Below are 19,633 nucleotides of genomic sequence, written 5' to 3'. Positions count from 1 at the left end.
GGAGAGTCGCTTTAAACTACAATAAATGTGTGTTTTTGTTTGATTATTTAGTTGATTTAATTAATTAACCCCGGCTACAGTTAGCGAGTTAGTTAGCCGCTAAGTTACTAAATTCAAACACCAACGGTTCTCAACAACAACGCACCTGTTAGACGGGCTCGTGCTCGGTAATGGTGGTGGGTAACGGTTTCACCATGGCAGCAGCGGTCGGTCGGTGAGCTGTCCGTGTCCCTCCCGTCTTCTCACTTCGGTCCAGAGCCGCCGCCGCCGCCGTTCACTCTCTCCTTCTCGCCTCACGCTCCTGTTTATTTGCGGAAACGGGGAGGAAAAAGTAACGTCACGTGTTCAGAAGACCAAAATAATCGTTTGCAGACGACGTAGAGCTCGGATAGGATAAATCTAGGCCACGCTGGTAAAGGGGAGTTTCAACTAATTCACACATAAACGTCTAATAAGCAGTTAGTAGCTGCTACAATGGTTGTGAGTAGCTACCAGACAGGTGAGGCAGCCAGCCACGCACCTGCTCTAGTTTTAGGACCTACAATATGGTTATAATTATATTAGGCTATATGATATTACATACATTTTGTTAAACCCAAACTGGATCTATTATAAGAGCAGGGAAAAAAACATTCATTTGCATTTCCTGTGATGTGTAAACAAAGAAATATTCATAGTGACAGGCTGATGTTTTTGTTGTTGTTTTCATTTTGCTTGAAAAAAGTAAAAGTTGTCCAACTAGTGCCCTGTTTCTTTTTATTTTAACTAGGCTACTAAACAATAAATGAATATTGGTTGTGGATGACTGAAAAGTGAGATACCCGAGAAGTTTGCTTTTGGTTATAAAAGAGTCTCATATTAACAGGTAGGCCTAACATGAAAGTATTGATCATATTTCTCTGCTTTTTATTCTATCCAACAATCGATCAATCTTGAATGAAAATCAAAATATTGAGATAATAGATTATATTATTTTCAAATCATTAATTTAATTTGATAAATATGATGTATAGCCAAATTATTGTGGTTATAGTTTCATTTCATTTTCTTCATCTGTGAATGTGTGACTGTATACATATACCGTACACATTATTGTAGCTATAATATACACATGAAAATTCAATTTTTAAAACCAACATCTGTCATTGTGGTTTTTTGTTTTTGCCTTTGGGTCTCATTGGTGATTCGGTCTCAGCAGGTGGAGTATTCTCACTTTAGTTGCTTGGATTCACACAGTCCCATCAGGGAGATGTCTGACTGTCTGGTCCCAAATTCAGTCCACAGCATGACCATGACCCCAAACACAAATACAGCCCGAGTCCTACAGATCTATTTTCAGCAACAAGAACAGACAGTCCTGCAAGGAGATGGTCTCGCTGCAAACTTCAGTAGAACTGAGACAAGTTCTCCAAAAAGCTTGAGATGACCTTTCCACCAAAACCTGTGTGGAGGAGGCGTACCAAGAAGAGCTGGGGCTGTTTTTAAAGACAAAGGTTGGTCACACCATTTTTTTTTCTGTTCACTATACAACTAAACTATAAAACTTGTGAATAAAAAGTATCAGTAGTGATTAATATAGTTAGTTTAACATAAGCATCCCAATTAACAGGCCTCATAATGATGTAGTTACATGAGACAGGACCTTGTGATTAGGTCAAATGTTACTGTAACTGCCTCAAGGACCCGACCATTTGTGTATTTACATCTTCCTGTGCTTGTACATACACCCTCAAATTGCTGTATTATTACCACGTGTCTGCCTCTGAATAAATCCGGGCCCTGTGGAGTCTGGATCTAGGTCAAGCAGTGTTAATATTCCACATACAGGCCTGTTATCTTACTTTGCACTTTTCAGTCACACTCTCCATCCAAAACCCAAAACTCAAGTGTGTGCGGGGCCCCCGGGTTAATCATTACCCTGTAGACAGTGTATTCACCGGCACACGTGCACGGATTCAGCAAACAGAAACTATGCCACTTATAAAACAAAGCATGTTAAATACACAACGAGCTGTTTTCCCCAAGTGCTCACTGTAACCTAATTTTCAGTGTTGAGAATGTGTGGACACCGCCAGACATCTTTTTTTTTTTTTTTCAAAGGTCCCCGCTGTGCAAGTGGATGACTTTGATGTTTCTTTGTGTAAAATCACAAATATCACCTTGAAAGAAGCAGAATCCAGGTCCACGAACAGATCGGCACATCCTGTTATGTGTTGCAGACACATCTCACCTCACCTGTAATGCAGAAAAGGCACCATAGACAAAAAAAAGAGGAAGAGATGCAGACTTGGATTACAAATTAAGAGTATAAAAAAACAATAAGAAAAAAAAGAAGGGGGTTCTCAATCCTTGTTAAAATCTTGACATATTCACAGTAATGCAACTTAACTTAACAGCTACTGTATGTGTGAATCACAACACTTGCAGTCATGGAGGATCCAGCGGCTAAACAGCAAGTTTATTTTGGTTAGGATCAGAAACACAGATCATGTCCTGAGGGCGAGATGAGGAGATGATATCAAAATCCCCTGACTGAAATATGGCAATGTGGTGGTGGTGGGGAGGGAGGGAGGGGGGGAGGGAGAGAGAGGGAGGGGAACGGGTGATGATGAGTGGGAGAAAAATGGGTGTGTTACAATGTTCAGTGGGTAAGATCGTAGGAGGAGCAGTTACTCTCAACAGCAGAGAGCAGCATTGACCATTCCCATGGCAAACTCCAACAAAACAGGAAGGCCACATAAATGACTGCAGCCACATCTCCCATTTCTAAATTCTCCAGTCGCTCAAAGAATCTTTTCTATTCAATAAAACCTAGTTTTAGTTGAAATGAAAAACAAAAGGCACAATGATTTTCAACTCATTCTTGTCTTTAATATGCACAAGAGTTGAAAGCATCAATGAGCCACCTTAAAGAGAAGAATTCAATCTAAAATTTATAAAAAGATATAAACAATCAGAGGCCAAAACGCTGTCTGTTGCTTTTCTCCTATTATTTTATTTAAAACAACTTTTCATTAGCAAGTAAAAATCTTGCAACAAACATAAGCTTGTATCCAATTCGGATACAAGGCAACGAAATTGTAAATCTTTAAAGTGGCTCGGTCTAGTCTGCTAGTTCATGACTGTACACCCTCTCTATAGTTTTGTTCAGTAATAAACAGCTAGTCCCAAAAACAAGCCTGGGCTGCTCATAACAACCCCACCCAATATTTAAAACCCCAGTGTGACCCCCACCCTCCCCTCCCCTGCCATGACCCCCTCTCAGTAGTTAGCAGCCATCCAGAGGATCACGAAGTCTTCGAGACCAGGGCCGGGGGGTCGAGCTCAACGGTTTTTGAAGACGCCTCGAACCCGAAACCCGCGCACCAACTGGGACAATGGGACGGTACATTTTAAACAGCCCGTCACCACTACGAAGAGAAGAAAAACACAGCCTGTTCCAATGTATCAGCATGTCATCACAATACATATGCAAGTCAAAAATAAAAACAATGAAACAAAGAAATATTGCTTCAAAAAGAAAAGGAAAAGAAAAAAAGAAAAAAAAAAAGAAAAGAAAACCCTCCCCAGCCATCTTTGACAGTAAAGTTATCGTCCATCCAATGACTGTCAGCTGCAGCAGCTTTGTACAGGCTTTATGTAAATATATTCATATATTCATTAGACGGCAAGGAGAGATTACACATCACATTTTTTGTACAATTATTCAAATTGAGTGATGACATGTGACCTCTTCATTGAAAGTAGTTAAGTATAATAAAGGTCAGGACCTGTACTCCTTATACAAGTTTAGTCTTCAGCGAGTATAGGTCCCTTTCTGTAGGCAGACATCAATATGCCTCTCAGACGTGTGCATAAGACTGAAGAGAAGGAAAATAAAAACAAAAGACAGGCATATGGAAGCTCCACAGACTCAACCAGAGGAAGCTGAAACATGAAACTAAAATATTTTGATTCAAGATTTTAAAAGAATTAAAAAATAAGCTTAAGGTCAGATACGAAATTTAGGTTGATTTTAGCTTGATTTTTTTCTTCTTTTTTTCGTTACACCCCCCCGCTTCTGAGTTTCACATTACAGGGGAGTCCCGAGCAAACAGTTCACTGGATCACAGGACGTGACCAAGCTCATGCTGCAGAAATGGATGTCCTGTGTGGATGGGGGGTGGGGGTGGGGCGGTGGGGGGATAAACGCTACAGCTGACATGTTCCTTTTCTCTTAAGTCTCTGCGCCTTCACCTAAAGGTGATTCCTCCCGTGACGGGTATTCACATCCGTAAAAAAAAAAAAAAAACACAACAAAAAATGTTGTCGCGCTGCTGAACTAGAAAGCAGGCAATTAGTAGGTCTTACAGTTGTATGTATTGGAAAAAAAAAGTATTATGGCATTTTCTTCACATTTTTGATGATTTTCTTGAACAAACATTAAGTTTGATAATTCAACAGAGGTCACATTAAAAAAAGTGACGTCATTGAGTCAGAAGTCCCGTCAGTCAGTTTGCCACGGAGTCCTCTTTTTGCCTGGGAGCCCTTTCACCCCTCCACCTGCCCCAGGACTCTCCTGGGAGGGCGGCGGGGGTCCGTGGTTAATCATGGCTTAGCTCTGGGATTAACTCTTTAAACTGGGTGAAAGGGAGTTATTTGGGTGCCCCGGCCATCAGGTATCAGTGTGACTAAAGTGTGTCGTTGTTGTCGATGTGTGTACTTGAATGTCAGTGTGCGTGCATGAAGGTGAAGTAACACCAGAGGACAATCCAGGGGAGGGAAAGCACAAAAATAAACCACAAACAAACAGCAGTATTTCTTCCCCATAAGTGATATGATGGCTTCTAACAGAAGTATGCACACAAATTCTAGGTGTCAAAAAGTGTGTATATCATGTGTGTGTGTATGTGTACATGTCTGGAAATGTGCTTGTGTTTTTTGTCTTTTTGTGAGGACTTGACTTTTGGCAATTAGATCTTGCCACGAAGGCCTTTTCTTCCTTCTTGCTTTTATATTTGTGTGATATTTAGAAGCACTGGCGGAGAATACTGACAATCCTCCTGAAGCAGGTTGCCAGATGGTGACGGTGCCTGTTGAAGTGACCAGGACTCCTATGAAAAGGTTTTCGGTGAAGGATGACCATTTTAAAAAGAAAAAAACACCCCCGCAGTGCAAGAGGTGGGTAAATCCTTCAGTGGTGAGTTTCCATGTTGAAGTGATGCTAAGTAAATCCTTCGGTACCAGGTTGCCAGGTTGGAGGAGAGATGGATGAATGTCTGGGGTGATTACAGAGTACCCGTGCAGCTGGTTGAACCAAACATCCTGGCTTTTTTTTTTTTAGAAATTAAACTCCTTTGTTTGCATGTTGGAAGCTGGATCAAAGTTGAAGGTTCCTCCTTGAGTGGTTTCGGGGATCAAGCCGGTTTCCTCATCAATCTGAAAGGAAAAAAGCAAAACATTAGATTTCAGTCGACTAATTAAACGATAAATAAAATTAAATCTTGAGGTGCAAATTACTGGAGGTAAACTCACATCATCTCCTGAAAAGTACTGATCAATAATCTCAAAGGCTAGTTTGTAGATATCCTCATTCTCGTGCTGCTGCAGATTTTCTATCTTCTCCAAACCTGTAAAAAAAAACACACACAAATCGATGAAAAACATAACTTTCCCTTGGTTTTCTAATCATTAAGAAAAATATTCACTTATTTACCAAACAATAAATAGAACATGACACTCTCCAGAAAATATATCCCCAATATACTTCAACAATTTCACCCAAAAACAAACAAAAGCTTTAAATTATCCAAAGATTTAGACAAACGCAGACACCGACCTCCACACTCCTCAATGATCTCAGCGATGGCGCTCGCTTCATCTCCTGCCATGATGAGGATGTTCTTGAGGCCGTCGAGGACGACCTGCACCACCTGGGAGTCCTTCACCGACAGCAAGTTACAGAACGGAGGGATGACGTGCTGATCAACCAGGAACTCCACCTACACAAACCCACACATACACACCACATCCATACTTGATTACAACACAGGCACATGGTTACCAGCGTTGAACACATCCGTCCTCACAAGTAAGTCACTTACAATGACCTTCATAAAATGCTGGGCTTAACATTTTCTATTGAAACGGTGGAATATCAAATGGCTGACTCGCATATTAAATGAGATTTCTGCAAATATTTACATTGAGTAGAAAAAAAAATGGCAGCAATTATAAGCAGCACGTTTCTACATGACTGGTCCCAAAGCCGAGCTCACCTGGTCTTTCCTCCCACTGATGGTGAGGTTGCTGATGGCCCATGCTGCCTCCTTCTGAGTGCCAAAGTCACCCTGTAGAGAGACAGGCTGTCACTAAGATGTACACAGAGTGGGTTGTTTCAACAACGACACCATGCCAAAACTCACAGAAAAATCTAGGCTGCGTTTGTATCAAGTCTTTTTTTTTTCATTTTTGCACAAGACGTGTTATACTCCGGTTGCAAAATGTGGAATGTTACTGCAACCGATTACATATAATCAGCTGTGCATTTAATCACTATGCATCGAGCACCATCTGTTGAGAGAAACAAAATGTGTAGGAAGAGCATGGAGCGAGAAGATTAAATCGTTTCGTCTCCTCTCTTCCGCTGTGAACAAACCTTAGCCAGTTGGTGAATGATCATAGGAATCAGCCCAGCGTCGATCACAGCTTGGACCTGCTGCTGGTTCCCAGCTGTAATGTTGGACAGGAACCAGACTGCTTCCTGCAAACAAACCCATCACAAATTCAAAAACCAGCACTAAAGCTTTCACACACAATTATTCATTCAGTAACAATTAGACATTTCATTTACAGTTTGGCGCCAAAACAATGATGCTGGCTCTTACCCCTTCGCCTTTGAAAATTATTTGACTTCAGCACATTATTTACAACCAGTCCTCTCCAGTGTCAAGAAGATGATGAACATACTTTTCTCATTTGTACTGGTTAGCAATTAAAATTTTAACACTTCTCTTTGAAAAACAGAGGAAAAGTAAACCCACCAACTCTACTTATCGCAATAAATATAATAAAAAATACCTTGTTGATCTTTTCTTTAGGGTGTGTGAGCAGGTTGGGGAAATGTGAGAGGACATCACAGTTGAGCACAACCTGCGTCTGCTCGTCTGTCCCTGTTACAATATTTCCCACTGCCCTCAGAGCTGCCGTCTGCGGAGAAGAATGAAAAATCCTTTAATACATTTTTACACTGAAAAAAAAAAAAGAAATTCTAAATTCATGAAGAATGAAAATGAAAATGGTCATCTCACTGCAGATGGGAAAAACTCAAAAACAGGCTCGATTAAACAAAGCCTCACCTGAACTTTGACCTCCTGATGGCTGAGGAGAGGCACAAGAAATGGAACGACTCCAGAATCGATGACCATCTGGATCTGTTCGTTGCCTCCGTCCGTCAGATAGGACAGAGCCCACACTGTGTCTACTAAGATCTAAACAAAACACACACACACCAAAAAAGGTAAATATGCAACACAAAGAAAAGAAAACTGCAAGAATCGGTGAACAGTAAACGATCAGAATAATCACTCTTCATTCTGATACTTACATTTATATCGGTGTGATATATTAGCACACAGAGGGCGGGCAAAATCTGTGGGAAAATGGAAAAAGTAGGTTGTGAGTGGGCTGGGATGTAGTTAGAGGAATAGATAGATCAGATAAAGGCAAAAACAGGGCACAACGGAAAGCCAAAAGAAAGAAAAAAACCCCGAAATGAATGGCTGTTGAAACCAGACTTCAAAATGGTACCAGGAGAGCTTCGTAGTTACAAACTCCCCTGGGTGTTGGCGCCGATTTGGCTACCGAAACACTCTCAGTGACTCAGCCTGCAGTGGCAGTCAACTGCAAAGCAACATCCATCTGTCTGGCACATGAAAGCCTGCACGCACCCACCCACCTCCTGCACAGTCTCCATCGGCGGCGGTGGATCCTTGTTGCGGCAGAGGTTAACAATGACCCAGGTAACATTGCGGAGGAAGGTAATGGGGATTGATGGGTTGATGAATGAAAGCAGGGGCTTCACCACGCCCAGGGATATGACGTAATCCCTGCACTGTGGACCATCACCTGAGCAAGCAAAGGACCAGAGGTCAACACAAACTCTGAAGAGATACTTCCACATTGTTTTGTGTTTATATATTTATATGTAAAAACCCACACTTCTATAGAACGAATCGCCTTATTGTTTACAGCTACTTCTGGGTAGAAAACCAGCAAGTCATTTCAGTGAGAACAATAGTAACGAACAAGAGTTATATAGAAATATTATTATTTCTGTGTGCATGAGCAAAGCAGTTTTGTGTTGCCATGAGTGGTATTTATTCAGTTTGGGGGAATCACGGTGTCTAGAAAGCATCAGTGGCTGCAGCTGACAGGGACAGCTAACAGTAGCTAAGCTAACGGCAGCAGCAAAGCTAATCTAATATCTAATATCTAACATCAGGACGTCAACTGTTAAAACCCGCCCGTTGTCGGACACAACATGAAACTACTTCAGTTAGCTGATTCATGTTGTAACTAAGATATCCGCTGGAAAAAATATGTTTTCATGGACCTTTATTGAGTTGCTGAGTTATTAAAGTTAGCCCTGCCAATTAACGATTACCATGACTAATTACAAAAACATGCACACAGAAATAGTAATGTTTGTCCAATCATTGGTTTTATAGACTTTACAAACATCAGATTAGTCTAAACGAGGATATGGTGATGTGAAAAATGAGAAACTCTCCTGGTTTCTACCAGGAATGAGTTGTAAACAACAAGGCGATTCGTTCTATTTGAGCGTACTTACCTATAATGTTTCCTAAAGCCCATACAGCTTGTTCACAAACGTTTTGGTGGGGAGACTGTAGCAGTCGCAGGAAAAGGGGCACTGCATCTGGACACACAAACATCAATATGTCAGAACATTTGCCCCAGGTGACACACTGTGCAACTCCAGTGAAGAGCTCTGTTTCCTGTTGCCTCAAATAGAGTAAACATAAATCGATAACACTGTCACCACTCCTGTCCAGTTAACCTTATAACATGTAATGAATCAGTATATTTATGCACAGATACATACACACAAAAATTCTTGGGAGTTTGATCAATTGAAGCTGAACAAATGGCTTTTAATTCCAAAACTCTGATAAGGATTTGTCTTTAATATATAAAAAAAAATATATGACAAACTATATTTTATAAATGTATATTTAATATAGATGCAGGGAGACAAATCCCATTTCTTTTCATATGAATACTGATCATCGTTTATACTTTTCAGTCTTGCTGTTTTTATTAGATAAAGCACCACTCTTGTTTTGAAACAAAGCCATCATCCCCCAAAAAACAACTACGCTTCACTGAGTGAAAAAACAAATAAATGCTTTTGCTTGGCAGATTGCAGACAGTACACAAACACAGACTGAAGGGGTAATATCAGGGAAGATAAAAATGTGGGGTCGTCGACTTACTGGATTTAACCACAGCCTGGGTCTGTGCTGAAGTCCCAGACGCAATGTTGGTCAGAGCCCAAGCTGCCTCAAACTGAAGAGAGGGGCTGGAGGACGGAGACGACAAAACAAGGTAAAGATCTATATGAAGTGTCACAGCAGATTGGGATATAGTGAATTTCAAGCCACTGTTACATCTATTTCCAAGGCTGATTCATCCCCCACGCACCAAACACTTTGGGCTTCCAAGGACTTTTAGAGCAATGTACCCAAAACCCACTTCAATCAAAATCTTGTTACTTGTGAGAGCAAAGTGTGAGTTTTTTTTTTTTCTTTCTTATGTTCGGTTTCTTTAAAGAAAGATTAATACTCGGTTTAACACTCTGGGAAGTCCTGGTAGAAACCGTCTGTGTGTGATGGATAATGTATCTGACACCGGATCAGTTGCCTTGACATCGTGCTGTTTACCAAACTGAGGCTGTGCTAAAAAAGACGACCGTCTCAAATCAATTAAAAGAAATGATGTTTCACTAGCTACACGGCACCACTCACACGGTGGCAGGTGATGGCGACAGCAGCCAAATGTTTGTAAATCATGGAAAGAGGTGGGAAAAAACCTGTCTACCCTAATTATATATAGGATATGACTATACGACCATGACCTGGTGTTCCTATTGGGTTTTTTTAAGTTTAAGGGGTGGGATGTAACCCAGTAAACAGTTTATGTTGCTGTTTGTGATGCAACCAGTCTCTATGGTTGCCTGTGGGCAAAGTGATTTCATTTTCTAACCTATCATGCATTCACAGACTTAAATTGAAGACCTTGGAGAATATATTCCCCCTATTCTTCTTCACGTCAAGTAGAGCTGCTCTTAATTCTGCACCTCATTATGTCACGCTGGGCTGGCCTGTCTTTCCTCCATTAGATTTATGGCAGTAATTATTTTCTCTTGACGGATGAACATGGGTTGTGCTGCGTTGCTGCACTCTGTAACAACTACGAATTAACGCAAGTGTCCAACATGAGCTGGTGTTCCTAGTTAACGTAATGCCTTATGTTTTGGATCATCATGGCAAAGTCTTTACAACTACTTCCTTAAAGGTTTTTTTTTTTCTCTCTCTCTTCTCTTTAACCCCAACTATTCACTCTCCCCCCTCAGTGAGCACAAGGTCCTGGGAATTGGGGAACTCCAAGAGACAGGAATGCTGTTATATTTGGCTTGGCCTGGACTGAGAGGACCAGCCAACTGCCCCGCATGCCTCCACACACTCACACGTGTGGACACAGTAGGATACACACACACACACACAAACACACACACAAAAAATCTCTACTGGGGCACAGATTTGGTGGGGCCGCATCAGTAATCCATCACACACTGCACAGCGGCCTGCGGTCGTATCAGCTAGAACACCCAGCACGAGACATAAATAAAACCAACGACAAACACAGACTGTTTTGGAAGCAGACTTACTTGTCGTCCCTTTCCAGGCATTTAACTAAAATGGGCAGGATCCCAGACTTTATCAAGTCGTCGATGGGAGGGTTTCTGTCACTCGAGAGCAGTTTTCTGATAGAAAGAAAGAAAAAAAAACAGGTAAAAAAAAAAGAGTCTCACAAACGTCATATAAAAACAGCTGCTTTGTGTCAGTGTGTATTCTGTCAGTAACTCACCTGGCTGCTTGTACAGCACTGAGCTGTATCACTGCATTATCGCTTGTAGCGTTCTATAGTGACAAAGAGTGAAGATGAGAATAATTATCCAACAGTAAAGACACTGCTGCTCTTTTTTTTTTTTTTTTTTTTTTTTTAAAGGCCATGCAAAGAACTGTGCCAAAGTTTTAGGAGTTTGTCTCTAGACGGATGTTTAGATTCTTATCCATCGACACCATGAGGCATCTGATGATAAACTAAAAACACACAGCAAGAGTCATAAAAAAAAAAAATCTATCTTCAGCAAGAAGAACAATCAGTTCTGCAGCAGATGGTCTGTCCTCCACAGAGCCCTTATCTTAACATCATGGAGTCAGTCGTCTGGGATTAAATGAAGAGGCAGAATACAGAGACAGACGAAGCAGAACTGTGGCAACTTTCTCCAAGACGACTGGAAGAAGACTCGCTGCCCATGTTTTGTATAGTTCATTGAAAAACTGGAGGGAGAACTGGTGCTGTGTTAGAGGCAAAAGGCTGGTCCCACCAAATACTGATTTGCTTGACCCTTTTTCTGTTCATTTCACTTTGTATGAAATAACTTCATAAGAAAAATGGTATGGTATTATATTATATTGGTATTATATTATGAAAGCTCATTACTTCACTTTTAGTACCTAAAACTTTTGCATAGTTCTGTACAAGGGGCTGTTTGTATGATGATGGGTCTTACCTGTAAGATGGCATCAAGTGTAACATTTTGCTGCACAAAAAGAAATGAAGAGAAATATCAGTGATGTCATATTTGAAAAGTGAACTCCATTCAACGTCAACAACGACATGTGACCTCAGCAAAACTATTCATTTCCTTTATGCCATAACGTACTTTTTATTGTATTCCTAGAAATGTTCTCCTGATTTCTCTGAACAATCCATCAAACTGATTTATACACCGTGTTTTAATAGGAAGAGAAATGTCAACTGAGAATGTGAATTATCCTGAGAAACCCTGACGTTATAACTAGAAAAACGCGTTGCTGCTGCTGCTGCTGCTGCTGCGTGTCACCTTGAATGTACTGGGGAGCAGAAGCAGACGTTTCAGCAGAAAATACTACAAAACCAAAATGTGCACAGACTGACAAGTAGACTCACCCACTACACCAGTCATTTACATCTAGTACTGAATTAACCTTGAACAAGAATGAGCTTAAATTCCCATCCATGGAGAAAATGTTTTAGGTGAATAGGCCCTTTAAAATAATAAACTGTAGTATGTTAAATTTATATTTAACTTGCACTCTAAATATTTCTATATTATATGGGAAGAAATCCAAGTAACTTTCCTCAGAGACACATTTTATTGCTCACTTAATGTACAATTTCTAGTGCGTGCCTCACACAGTGCACATTAAGTACGCTGCCCACTTGATTTTAACACTTCTGACCTGTTATCCAGACAGTCCAGCCTCACTACATCTCTCTCTCTCTCTCTCTCTCGCTCAAGCACATACCCCAGACACCCACACTTACTCCTTTGAAGTCTGAGTCGACATCAGAGTCCTCCAGACTCTCCTCCTGCGGGACATTTCTCTTCTTCAGTAGATGTTCGTCTCGTTTGTTCTGACAAGAGGAAGAAAAAAGAAGAAAAAAAAAAGACAGAAAAGCAATGAGAGGAGATGAAAGTAATTCATCAATACATTCATGATTTCTTTCTGAGTAACAGGTCTACCTAAAAAAAAAATATTAAAAAAAATATTTTTCTCTCTTCCAAAACTTCAACTTTCTGGAGTGCAGCCCACAAGTTTGAAATCCCACTCTAAGAGGGTAAGTCTGAGAAAAAAAAGAAGAAAAGAAATCGGCCTGCAGGTTAATCCACTAAGCAAACACACATTCATCTTTGAAGGATACTGAACCTTAGCACTGCACAAACCCCCCAGTGAGCACACACACACACATATTCGGGATGGGAATACAGAGACTGACGTGTGCACTGACATCGGCGGGAGGACCCGACCCACACCTCCCATCAATTTTTACCGGGTGTGTGAGTCAGTGGTAGGAGGAGATTCCCTTGCCCTACATTCCTGCGCATCACACTGATGTGCGTCACTGATGACTAATCAGTGAGTGCAGCGCTGCTTCTTGCTGCTCTGATCCAGCTTAATGGAATGTGCTAGACTTGCGACCACCACCACCACCGCCGCCGCCGCGCTCCACAACACTGACGCGCTACATTTTAATACTCCTGGCCTCTCATACTGTGCTGCTGCTCTACACGTTTCTTCACCTTCACTTTAAAAAAAAAAAAAAAAGAATCATGATTCAGCATATACAGAGTCATTGTTTTCGAGTATGAAACACAGGTACTGATTCTGTTTTGTTTTTTTTCATTTTGCCAACTCTACACCATGCTGAGCTGTGAAAACTTAACTGTACAGAGCAATCACTTGGCAATGGTGCATTTTCAATCTCTATCATTTTGGCTGACGCGCTGTTCCCAGAGCCAGAGGGCACCTTCGTCTCCCATTACCTACATACGCCTTTCCTATTCCAGGATATAACGAAGGAACAACTGTCTGACATCATGTGGAAATATGTTATCAATAAGGCAATAATAACTTGTAACTAATCTGTTGTAGATATTCATGTTTTTTTTTTAATTTAGACTCTGTAGAAGATATAAACCCTGTGGAAGAACCAGTGTCTTCGTTAGCAATATAATAATTCAAAGAAAGAAAGAAAAAAAGTGACACTTGAGATTGGCATTTCTGTTGTGAGATAATCATATTTGAACAGACACCAAGAACTATAAACCCAGCTAAGATGTGACCAATCCATTCAGCTGTTACAAACCCAAATCAAACCTCCAACTGAGAAAACAAAAAGAACAACTTCAGACCCATCAGCGAGTTTAAAAGCTGCATGACAGAAACATAAAAACAGCACAACAAAAAAAACAACAAGGCACTTTCATTACACTGTCATCAAACCTTTAAGACGTATAATTTCGGTTGTAAACAAGACGCCGTGATTTATTCCAGTAATCTCTCAGTACTTGAATGTTACAATACACAATAGAAAGTGTCGAGTCTGCTCTTAGCTTCTCGAAGGTCTGCTGCTCTCAGTTTAACAATTTCACTGCCCTGTTCTGTATTTGCCATTTTTATGCATTGGTTTCCTGGTGAGTTTCTGCTCACAATTCACCCAGGAAAATGTATTAGTGTCGGATAGAAATGTCCCACCACGCAAAGTCACAGCTTCCATAAACGCCGTCTCCTGGTGAGTGTCAACGCTATGACACTGTGTGAAGTGTAAAATCGAAGTCTAGCCCGAGCTTCTTCTGACTCTGAACAGAGTTTGCATACACAAATCATCATTACACTCGGCAAATTACAGTGATGTAACGAGGCGAGGACGCATGCTGCCCTGCCTCAAACGTTCCCTGTTATCAGAACGGTGTTTTATGTTTTAACAGGTTACGCCTCAGCCACTGCAAATGACTTGACAGGTGAGAGAACAACCTACAACTGATGAAACACGTTTCCATCAGAGTACCATGAAGAGAAAACAACATCAACTCGACCCTTTAGAGTTTTCATGACAGGACGAAAACCCTCTTGTGGGCCTCCCATACGGACAAAACCAGGTCACAGCTGGTTGTGGGGCTCCGATTGGCTTTTTACTTTAGTAATTTACAAAGTGTATGATAGATGGTGGACGATGCTACAAAATTAAGCCATAGCAGACTGGTAATGTAGAGAGTGTAAAGTAAAATGTGATTCCAAGTGTACCACATCATCTGTGAAAACACGGTGGTGGTGGCATTCATAGCTGACAGCAGAACCAGCTCTCTAATGAAGTCACGGCTGAGGGCTTCAGCATGAATGCATACTGCTCAGATCACAGAGAATGCATCGAATCTCTTTGGACAATGACACCATAATGCCGCAGCATGATCCTAAACATGCGTCCCAGGCAACCTACTGAACCGACGCAACGTTCAATGGAGAGTAGAGGTCATAACTATGGTGAACAACAAGCCCCTGAAACAAGCAGTGAAGTCAGGACTTCTTCATCCTTTGATGTATAAAGGTCATAGACTGTAACTGGAAACAAACTCAAAACTGAACATGATGGAAATACCTACACGATTCAGCTAGATGTTAAAGAAAAATGTCAGTCATTGTTTCGTTCATTAAACCATCGCTGTAAGAACAATGGGAGTGCAGCAGATCAACCACAAACAATAGCATGGCAATATAAAAAAACAGCAACAACTTCTGTCTGGAAATCTCACATGTAAGGATACAAAACATTAGATTTGTCTTGTTCTCCAACAAATTTAAGCCAAACTGCCATTCACTAAATATAGCCGACAAAACAACATATCTAATTTGCCATTACTTATTACTTATAACTTTTTTATTTCACCAAAGCACAAAATTAAACTCGACTGTTGTTGTTGCTGCCTCTGCATGTTAATGTCTGTTCCATTAATGCTCAACCAAAGATGGTTTCCCCGGGACAGAAACATCCTTCAGTATCACTTGAAACGATAAGTGAGTCAAATGTGGCTGTGACACGTTCTGCTGTCAAATGAGACCCAACAGAGTCTGTTAAAAAAAAAACATCACAGCCTTTATAAGCAGGCCGTTCATAGTTGGGTGGTTGTTGATGATGACAGACAACAGTTACCTCAGGATTTCCCATTTCAGCCCAATCAAAGACGGCTAGCCGGCAAAAAGAAAATGCCATCATTTCCACCAATACATTTGATCAACAGGAATCCATAAACAAAAATATTGTTTGAAAACTGGGATAATGAAGCCGATTTCCCAGCAGTCTCTCCAGGAAGTCATGCATAGCGCTGCAATTCAGACCGGCCGCACAAACCGTTGTGCAACGAATGAAAAAGGAGAACAAATGAGAGAAGTTCAATCCCCGGCTCCTTTCTCACCTCGCAGCTTGACCAATCATGGCATGACGTTGGTGTGAATGTTGGACTGTTGGTATTTGGGGCTGTAATTAATAACTATGGGAGGAGTGTGGTATTATTCCTCTAGACAATACTGACAAAACAGAGGCCACGGTTTTAAAGTTGCAACATATCTCGTAAAATCAGTTGCAAAGACAGGTGGTTAAAAACCATGTTCACTAGAGACCTGAGCAAAGCTTCTGGTATCAATGATATAAAATCCCTTCCTGTAATGAACGGGCGGCTCGTGCTTCCAGATGCGATGAACTTAAAATGCTCAATGCTGCAGCTTTTGGCCAACCTTTTTTGCAAACAGACTGTATAGTTACCTCCCAATGTTTTTAAACATTAAAATGGCTCAGTCTGCATTTTCACTATTCTCAGTAGCTTAAACTGTAGTTGTCCGAAATCAGTGGCAGGTTTATAGTACTCTAACTGAGGCTTTGTGTGTGTGTTTGTTTAGACAGATGGTGCATCTTTTCTCACCTTTCTCAACTCGACCGTCACCTCATTTCGATGTCTTCTCATAGTCTGCAACAAAAGAAACAAAAAGGAAAAACAGTAAATAAAAAAAACTGCTGTGTTGACTCTTGAGAAATTCAACCACATAGAGCTGTAGATAGAAGTTTAGCGGTTTAAATGGGCGACAAATTCTTATCACAATCTTACAACTTATCTTGTTATAACCACTTGAAATTGCATAACTTATAAAGCATCGCTGAAGTACATGACTTTTTTCATTATGGGCACATATCTGTAACAGAATCACAGCAGCAGAACCCATCACCAACACATTATGTAGAACAGCTAGAGGTCTATAAAAGAACTCAAAAACAGCACAAATGGGCAAAGACATTTGAACTAATTGCTGTATTTGAGTGTCTGCCGGGTTTCTAGTTCATCCTGAACAGTTTGAGATGGTCTAACGTCTTGTGACTGTTTGAAGAGGTTCATGTTGCCTTCCTAAATAGCCTCTTACGCAATCTGGGGCAGTCATAACTCAGGGGGCTGCAAAGTCGATCGGTGTCTCCCACCCGATGCAAAATAACAACAATGCCACTATACTGACCCAAACAAAGATTATCCCTCTAAACACAGCATGAGATTAGAATATAATAGTCCCATTTGACTGTCAAGAGAAACTAAAGCAACCCTACAAACTCATATTGGCTTAATTTGCCTAAGTCTGTTGGTTGATGCACCCATACATGGGCCTGAATACGAAGTTACAGCATATAAGCTTAAAATTACAAAATCACAGGGGACCACAAAGACACCACAGGAGACACTCAAACAGAAAATTCAATATTATCAATTTTGCAAGGCAACAAAGATGTGATATTGTTGGATAAATCATTTACCTGATCCACAACATAATTGCATTTTTATTATATACAGTGAAACAAAGGTGGCTCTTGGTGTGATCTGGAGCATGTGAGACTTCACTGCTTTGCAATTCAAAAACTGTTCCTAACAATGACAGAAATGAAGAGCAATCTGTTATAGCTGACCTAAATAAATAAAAAACGCAAACTGGCATTTTTTTTTTTTTTTACCCTGCTTCAGTCTGACTCATCCCTTTAGGAAAACTCAAATTCATACAGAGCCTCCTAAGAGGACCCATGTCAGACATCTAGGCCTGAAATAGAAGCAGGAATGTACTTAGCAAAGTCTGCCTGTTATAGTAGCCATGTGCTTGTCACACTGACTAAGTTTCAAAACAACCGCCCATGGGTCATCAATCCGTGCTTTGAGGCAGTACATGGTGAAACTCCTATCAGCACCCTGATGGATTTCGAGGGGCCATTTTCAGACATACCTTTGTTTGAGGATTATCTCAGGATTACCAATAGATCAGAACAACCCAGCACAGGCATTTCTCGTTGTGCAGGCAGACTATTAGGTTGACAGTTACATACCATTTAACTATATGTACATAAATATATATATTGAATGTGCCATTAAACAAGTCAAGACATATGTTAACTTATTATGACGTCTGCCTTTGGCCTAACACTTTTTGCCTTTATCATCTTGGCTTGTTTTAACACAGCCTCTGCCAATTTGATTTGCTCTAATGTCAATGAGTTTAACCAATGAATGCTGTCATAAATTATATTTTAAATTTAAATCTTTTTAGCTGAATGATGCTGCAGTTCCCTGCGTTTTAGGCCAGCTTCACTGGTAGGACATACATTACATCAGTGGTGTTTGCTAAACTATGTGATTTGTGAGTAAGGAAACTACAATTATCCTTCATATGGTCGTTATAATAGTAATTTGCGTTTGGGGAATACACCTTATCATAACCATTAAGGAATTCAACCTTACTCACTATTTAATTGAACTCCTAGCCAAATGTAATCAAGTCTAACATTAAACCTCTCTCACTGGGGACTTCTAATAAACTAATCGTAATTTGGCGACAGTAAATTGGTTTTAATTCAATAATAATCCCTTTTTTTGACATCAAAGTGAGCCGTACAACCCAGGTCACCGCATCATTAAACCGTTCAGCTAACAGTTTAGTGACTTTAGCTGAGGAGCTCAGTTTAGCTGCTGCCTCACCTGGCAGCTAACTTACATGCTAGCTGCTAACTGTAACAAGGAGGGGCAATGTTTGGTTAAGGTTGATGTGGACCAACCGGGTGGTGTTAAATAACCAACAATACGAGGTTTCACTAACACTGACAATCATTTAAAGCGTTCCCATGGTAGTTACTGTGAGGTCTGCTGGTTGTAAAACACAGTAAATGTCAAGATGATTAGGGAGCCGGGAACAGGCCCCAGCGACCGGCGTCCATCCAACTAAGCTAGTTAGCATTAGCATTAACATTAGCTGTCAGTGACAGCTACAACACCGCCTTCCTTTAATTCTCGGGTTTCCTACGATTGAACTATGACGTTGTTGCTTACTCTTAACAAACATCAGATTGTGTTATTGTTATTGAACACTTTATCGTCACAAATTGCTTAATTAGTTAGGTAAACGCACCGATAACCAGACAGACAGGCCAATATGCACTTACTCCTAACGATAGCTTAGCATGCTAAGTAGCTACCTAGCTGGCAGGCAACTGCAGCCGGGGACCAAGGTTTTCCCCCAACGAGGCCCAAAGACTGTCGCTTTTTAACGTTTAAAAACTAATTTCAATTCTTGTTATTTACACGCTTGATTTAAATGTCAGCTCACCTCGACATCCCGTCCCTTGTTTTTAAAACTCTTGATGCGGTGGTTCTCCAAGCCGGCGTTTTCTGCCATGGCTGTAAAAAGGGGAGGTTTAGCTATTATTACTCCGGCTTTCTGGATCTCCTCAGTGAAAGACGAGGCACGGCAGCTCCTGTGCTGCTGCTGCTGCTGCTGCTGCTGGTGCTGGTGGATCCGGAGAAGGGGAGGAGGTGGAGGACGTAACAGATCGCAGAGTGAGGGGAGGAGTTAATGAATACCTCCTTCATGGGCTGTCCTGGTTTCCGCGGCTTCTTCGACGCAGTAATAATAAATTCACCCACATTATATTGGCCCCCACTAGA

General features: G+C 40.9%; 1 protein-coding gene across 1 annotated transcript; it reads right to left on the bottom strand.

Moving 5' to 3' along the window:
• Nucleotides 1–148: 148 nt before the first annotated feature.
• On the bottom strand, nucleotides 149–19,476 carry kpna3 (karyopherin alpha 3 (importin alpha 4)). Its single transcript, XM_083997232.1, has 18 exons — nucleotides 19,296–19,476; nucleotides 16,589–16,633; nucleotides 12,658–12,747; nucleotides 11,861–11,890; nucleotides 11,152–11,204; nucleotides 10,952–11,047; nucleotides 9,498–9,583; nucleotides 8,834–8,920; nucleotides 7,937–8,106; nucleotides 7,586–7,630; nucleotides 7,338–7,469; nucleotides 7,060–7,188; nucleotides 6,638–6,742; nucleotides 6,258–6,329; nucleotides 5,819–5,981; nucleotides 5,515–5,609; nucleotides 2,160–5,418; nucleotides 149–301 (listed from the first exon to the last, which is right to left on the bottom strand). The coding sequence occupies exons 1-17, from the start codon at nucleotides 19,362–19,364 to the stop codon at nucleotides 5,320–5,322; spliced, it is 1,566 nt and encodes a 521-aa protein (XP_083853358.1). The 5' UTR covers nucleotides 19,365–19,476; the 3' UTR covers nucleotides 149–301; nucleotides 2,160–5,319.
• Nucleotides 19,477–19,633: the final 157 nt, after the last annotated feature.

The sequence above is a fragment of the Trachurus trachurus genome (assembly GCF_905171665.1).
Source record: "Trachurus trachurus genome assembly, chromosome: 21".
NCBI classification, from domain to species: Eukaryota; Metazoa; Chordata; class Actinopteri; order Carangiformes; family Carangidae; genus Trachurus; species Trachurus trachurus.
The sequence above is the reverse complement of the archived record's forward strand: the minus strand, read 5'-3'. Positions and strand labels throughout refer to the sequence as shown.

Excerpts from the sequence above, each read along its gene's own strand:
- kpna3 (XM_083997232.1), bottom strand. The coding sequence starts at position 19,364 with ATGGCAGAAAACGCCGGCTTGGAGAACCACCGCATCAAGAGTTTTAAA. Across the intron at positions 6,330-6,637 it reads TCATTCACCAACTGGCTAAG|GGTGACTTTGGCACTCAGAA; the intron begins GTTTGTTCACAG and ends GTCTCTCTACAG. Across the intron at positions 5,610-5,818 it reads GATCATTGAGGAGTGTGGAG|GTTTGGAGAAGATAGAAAAT; the intron begins GTCGGTGTCTGC and ends TTTTTTTTACAG.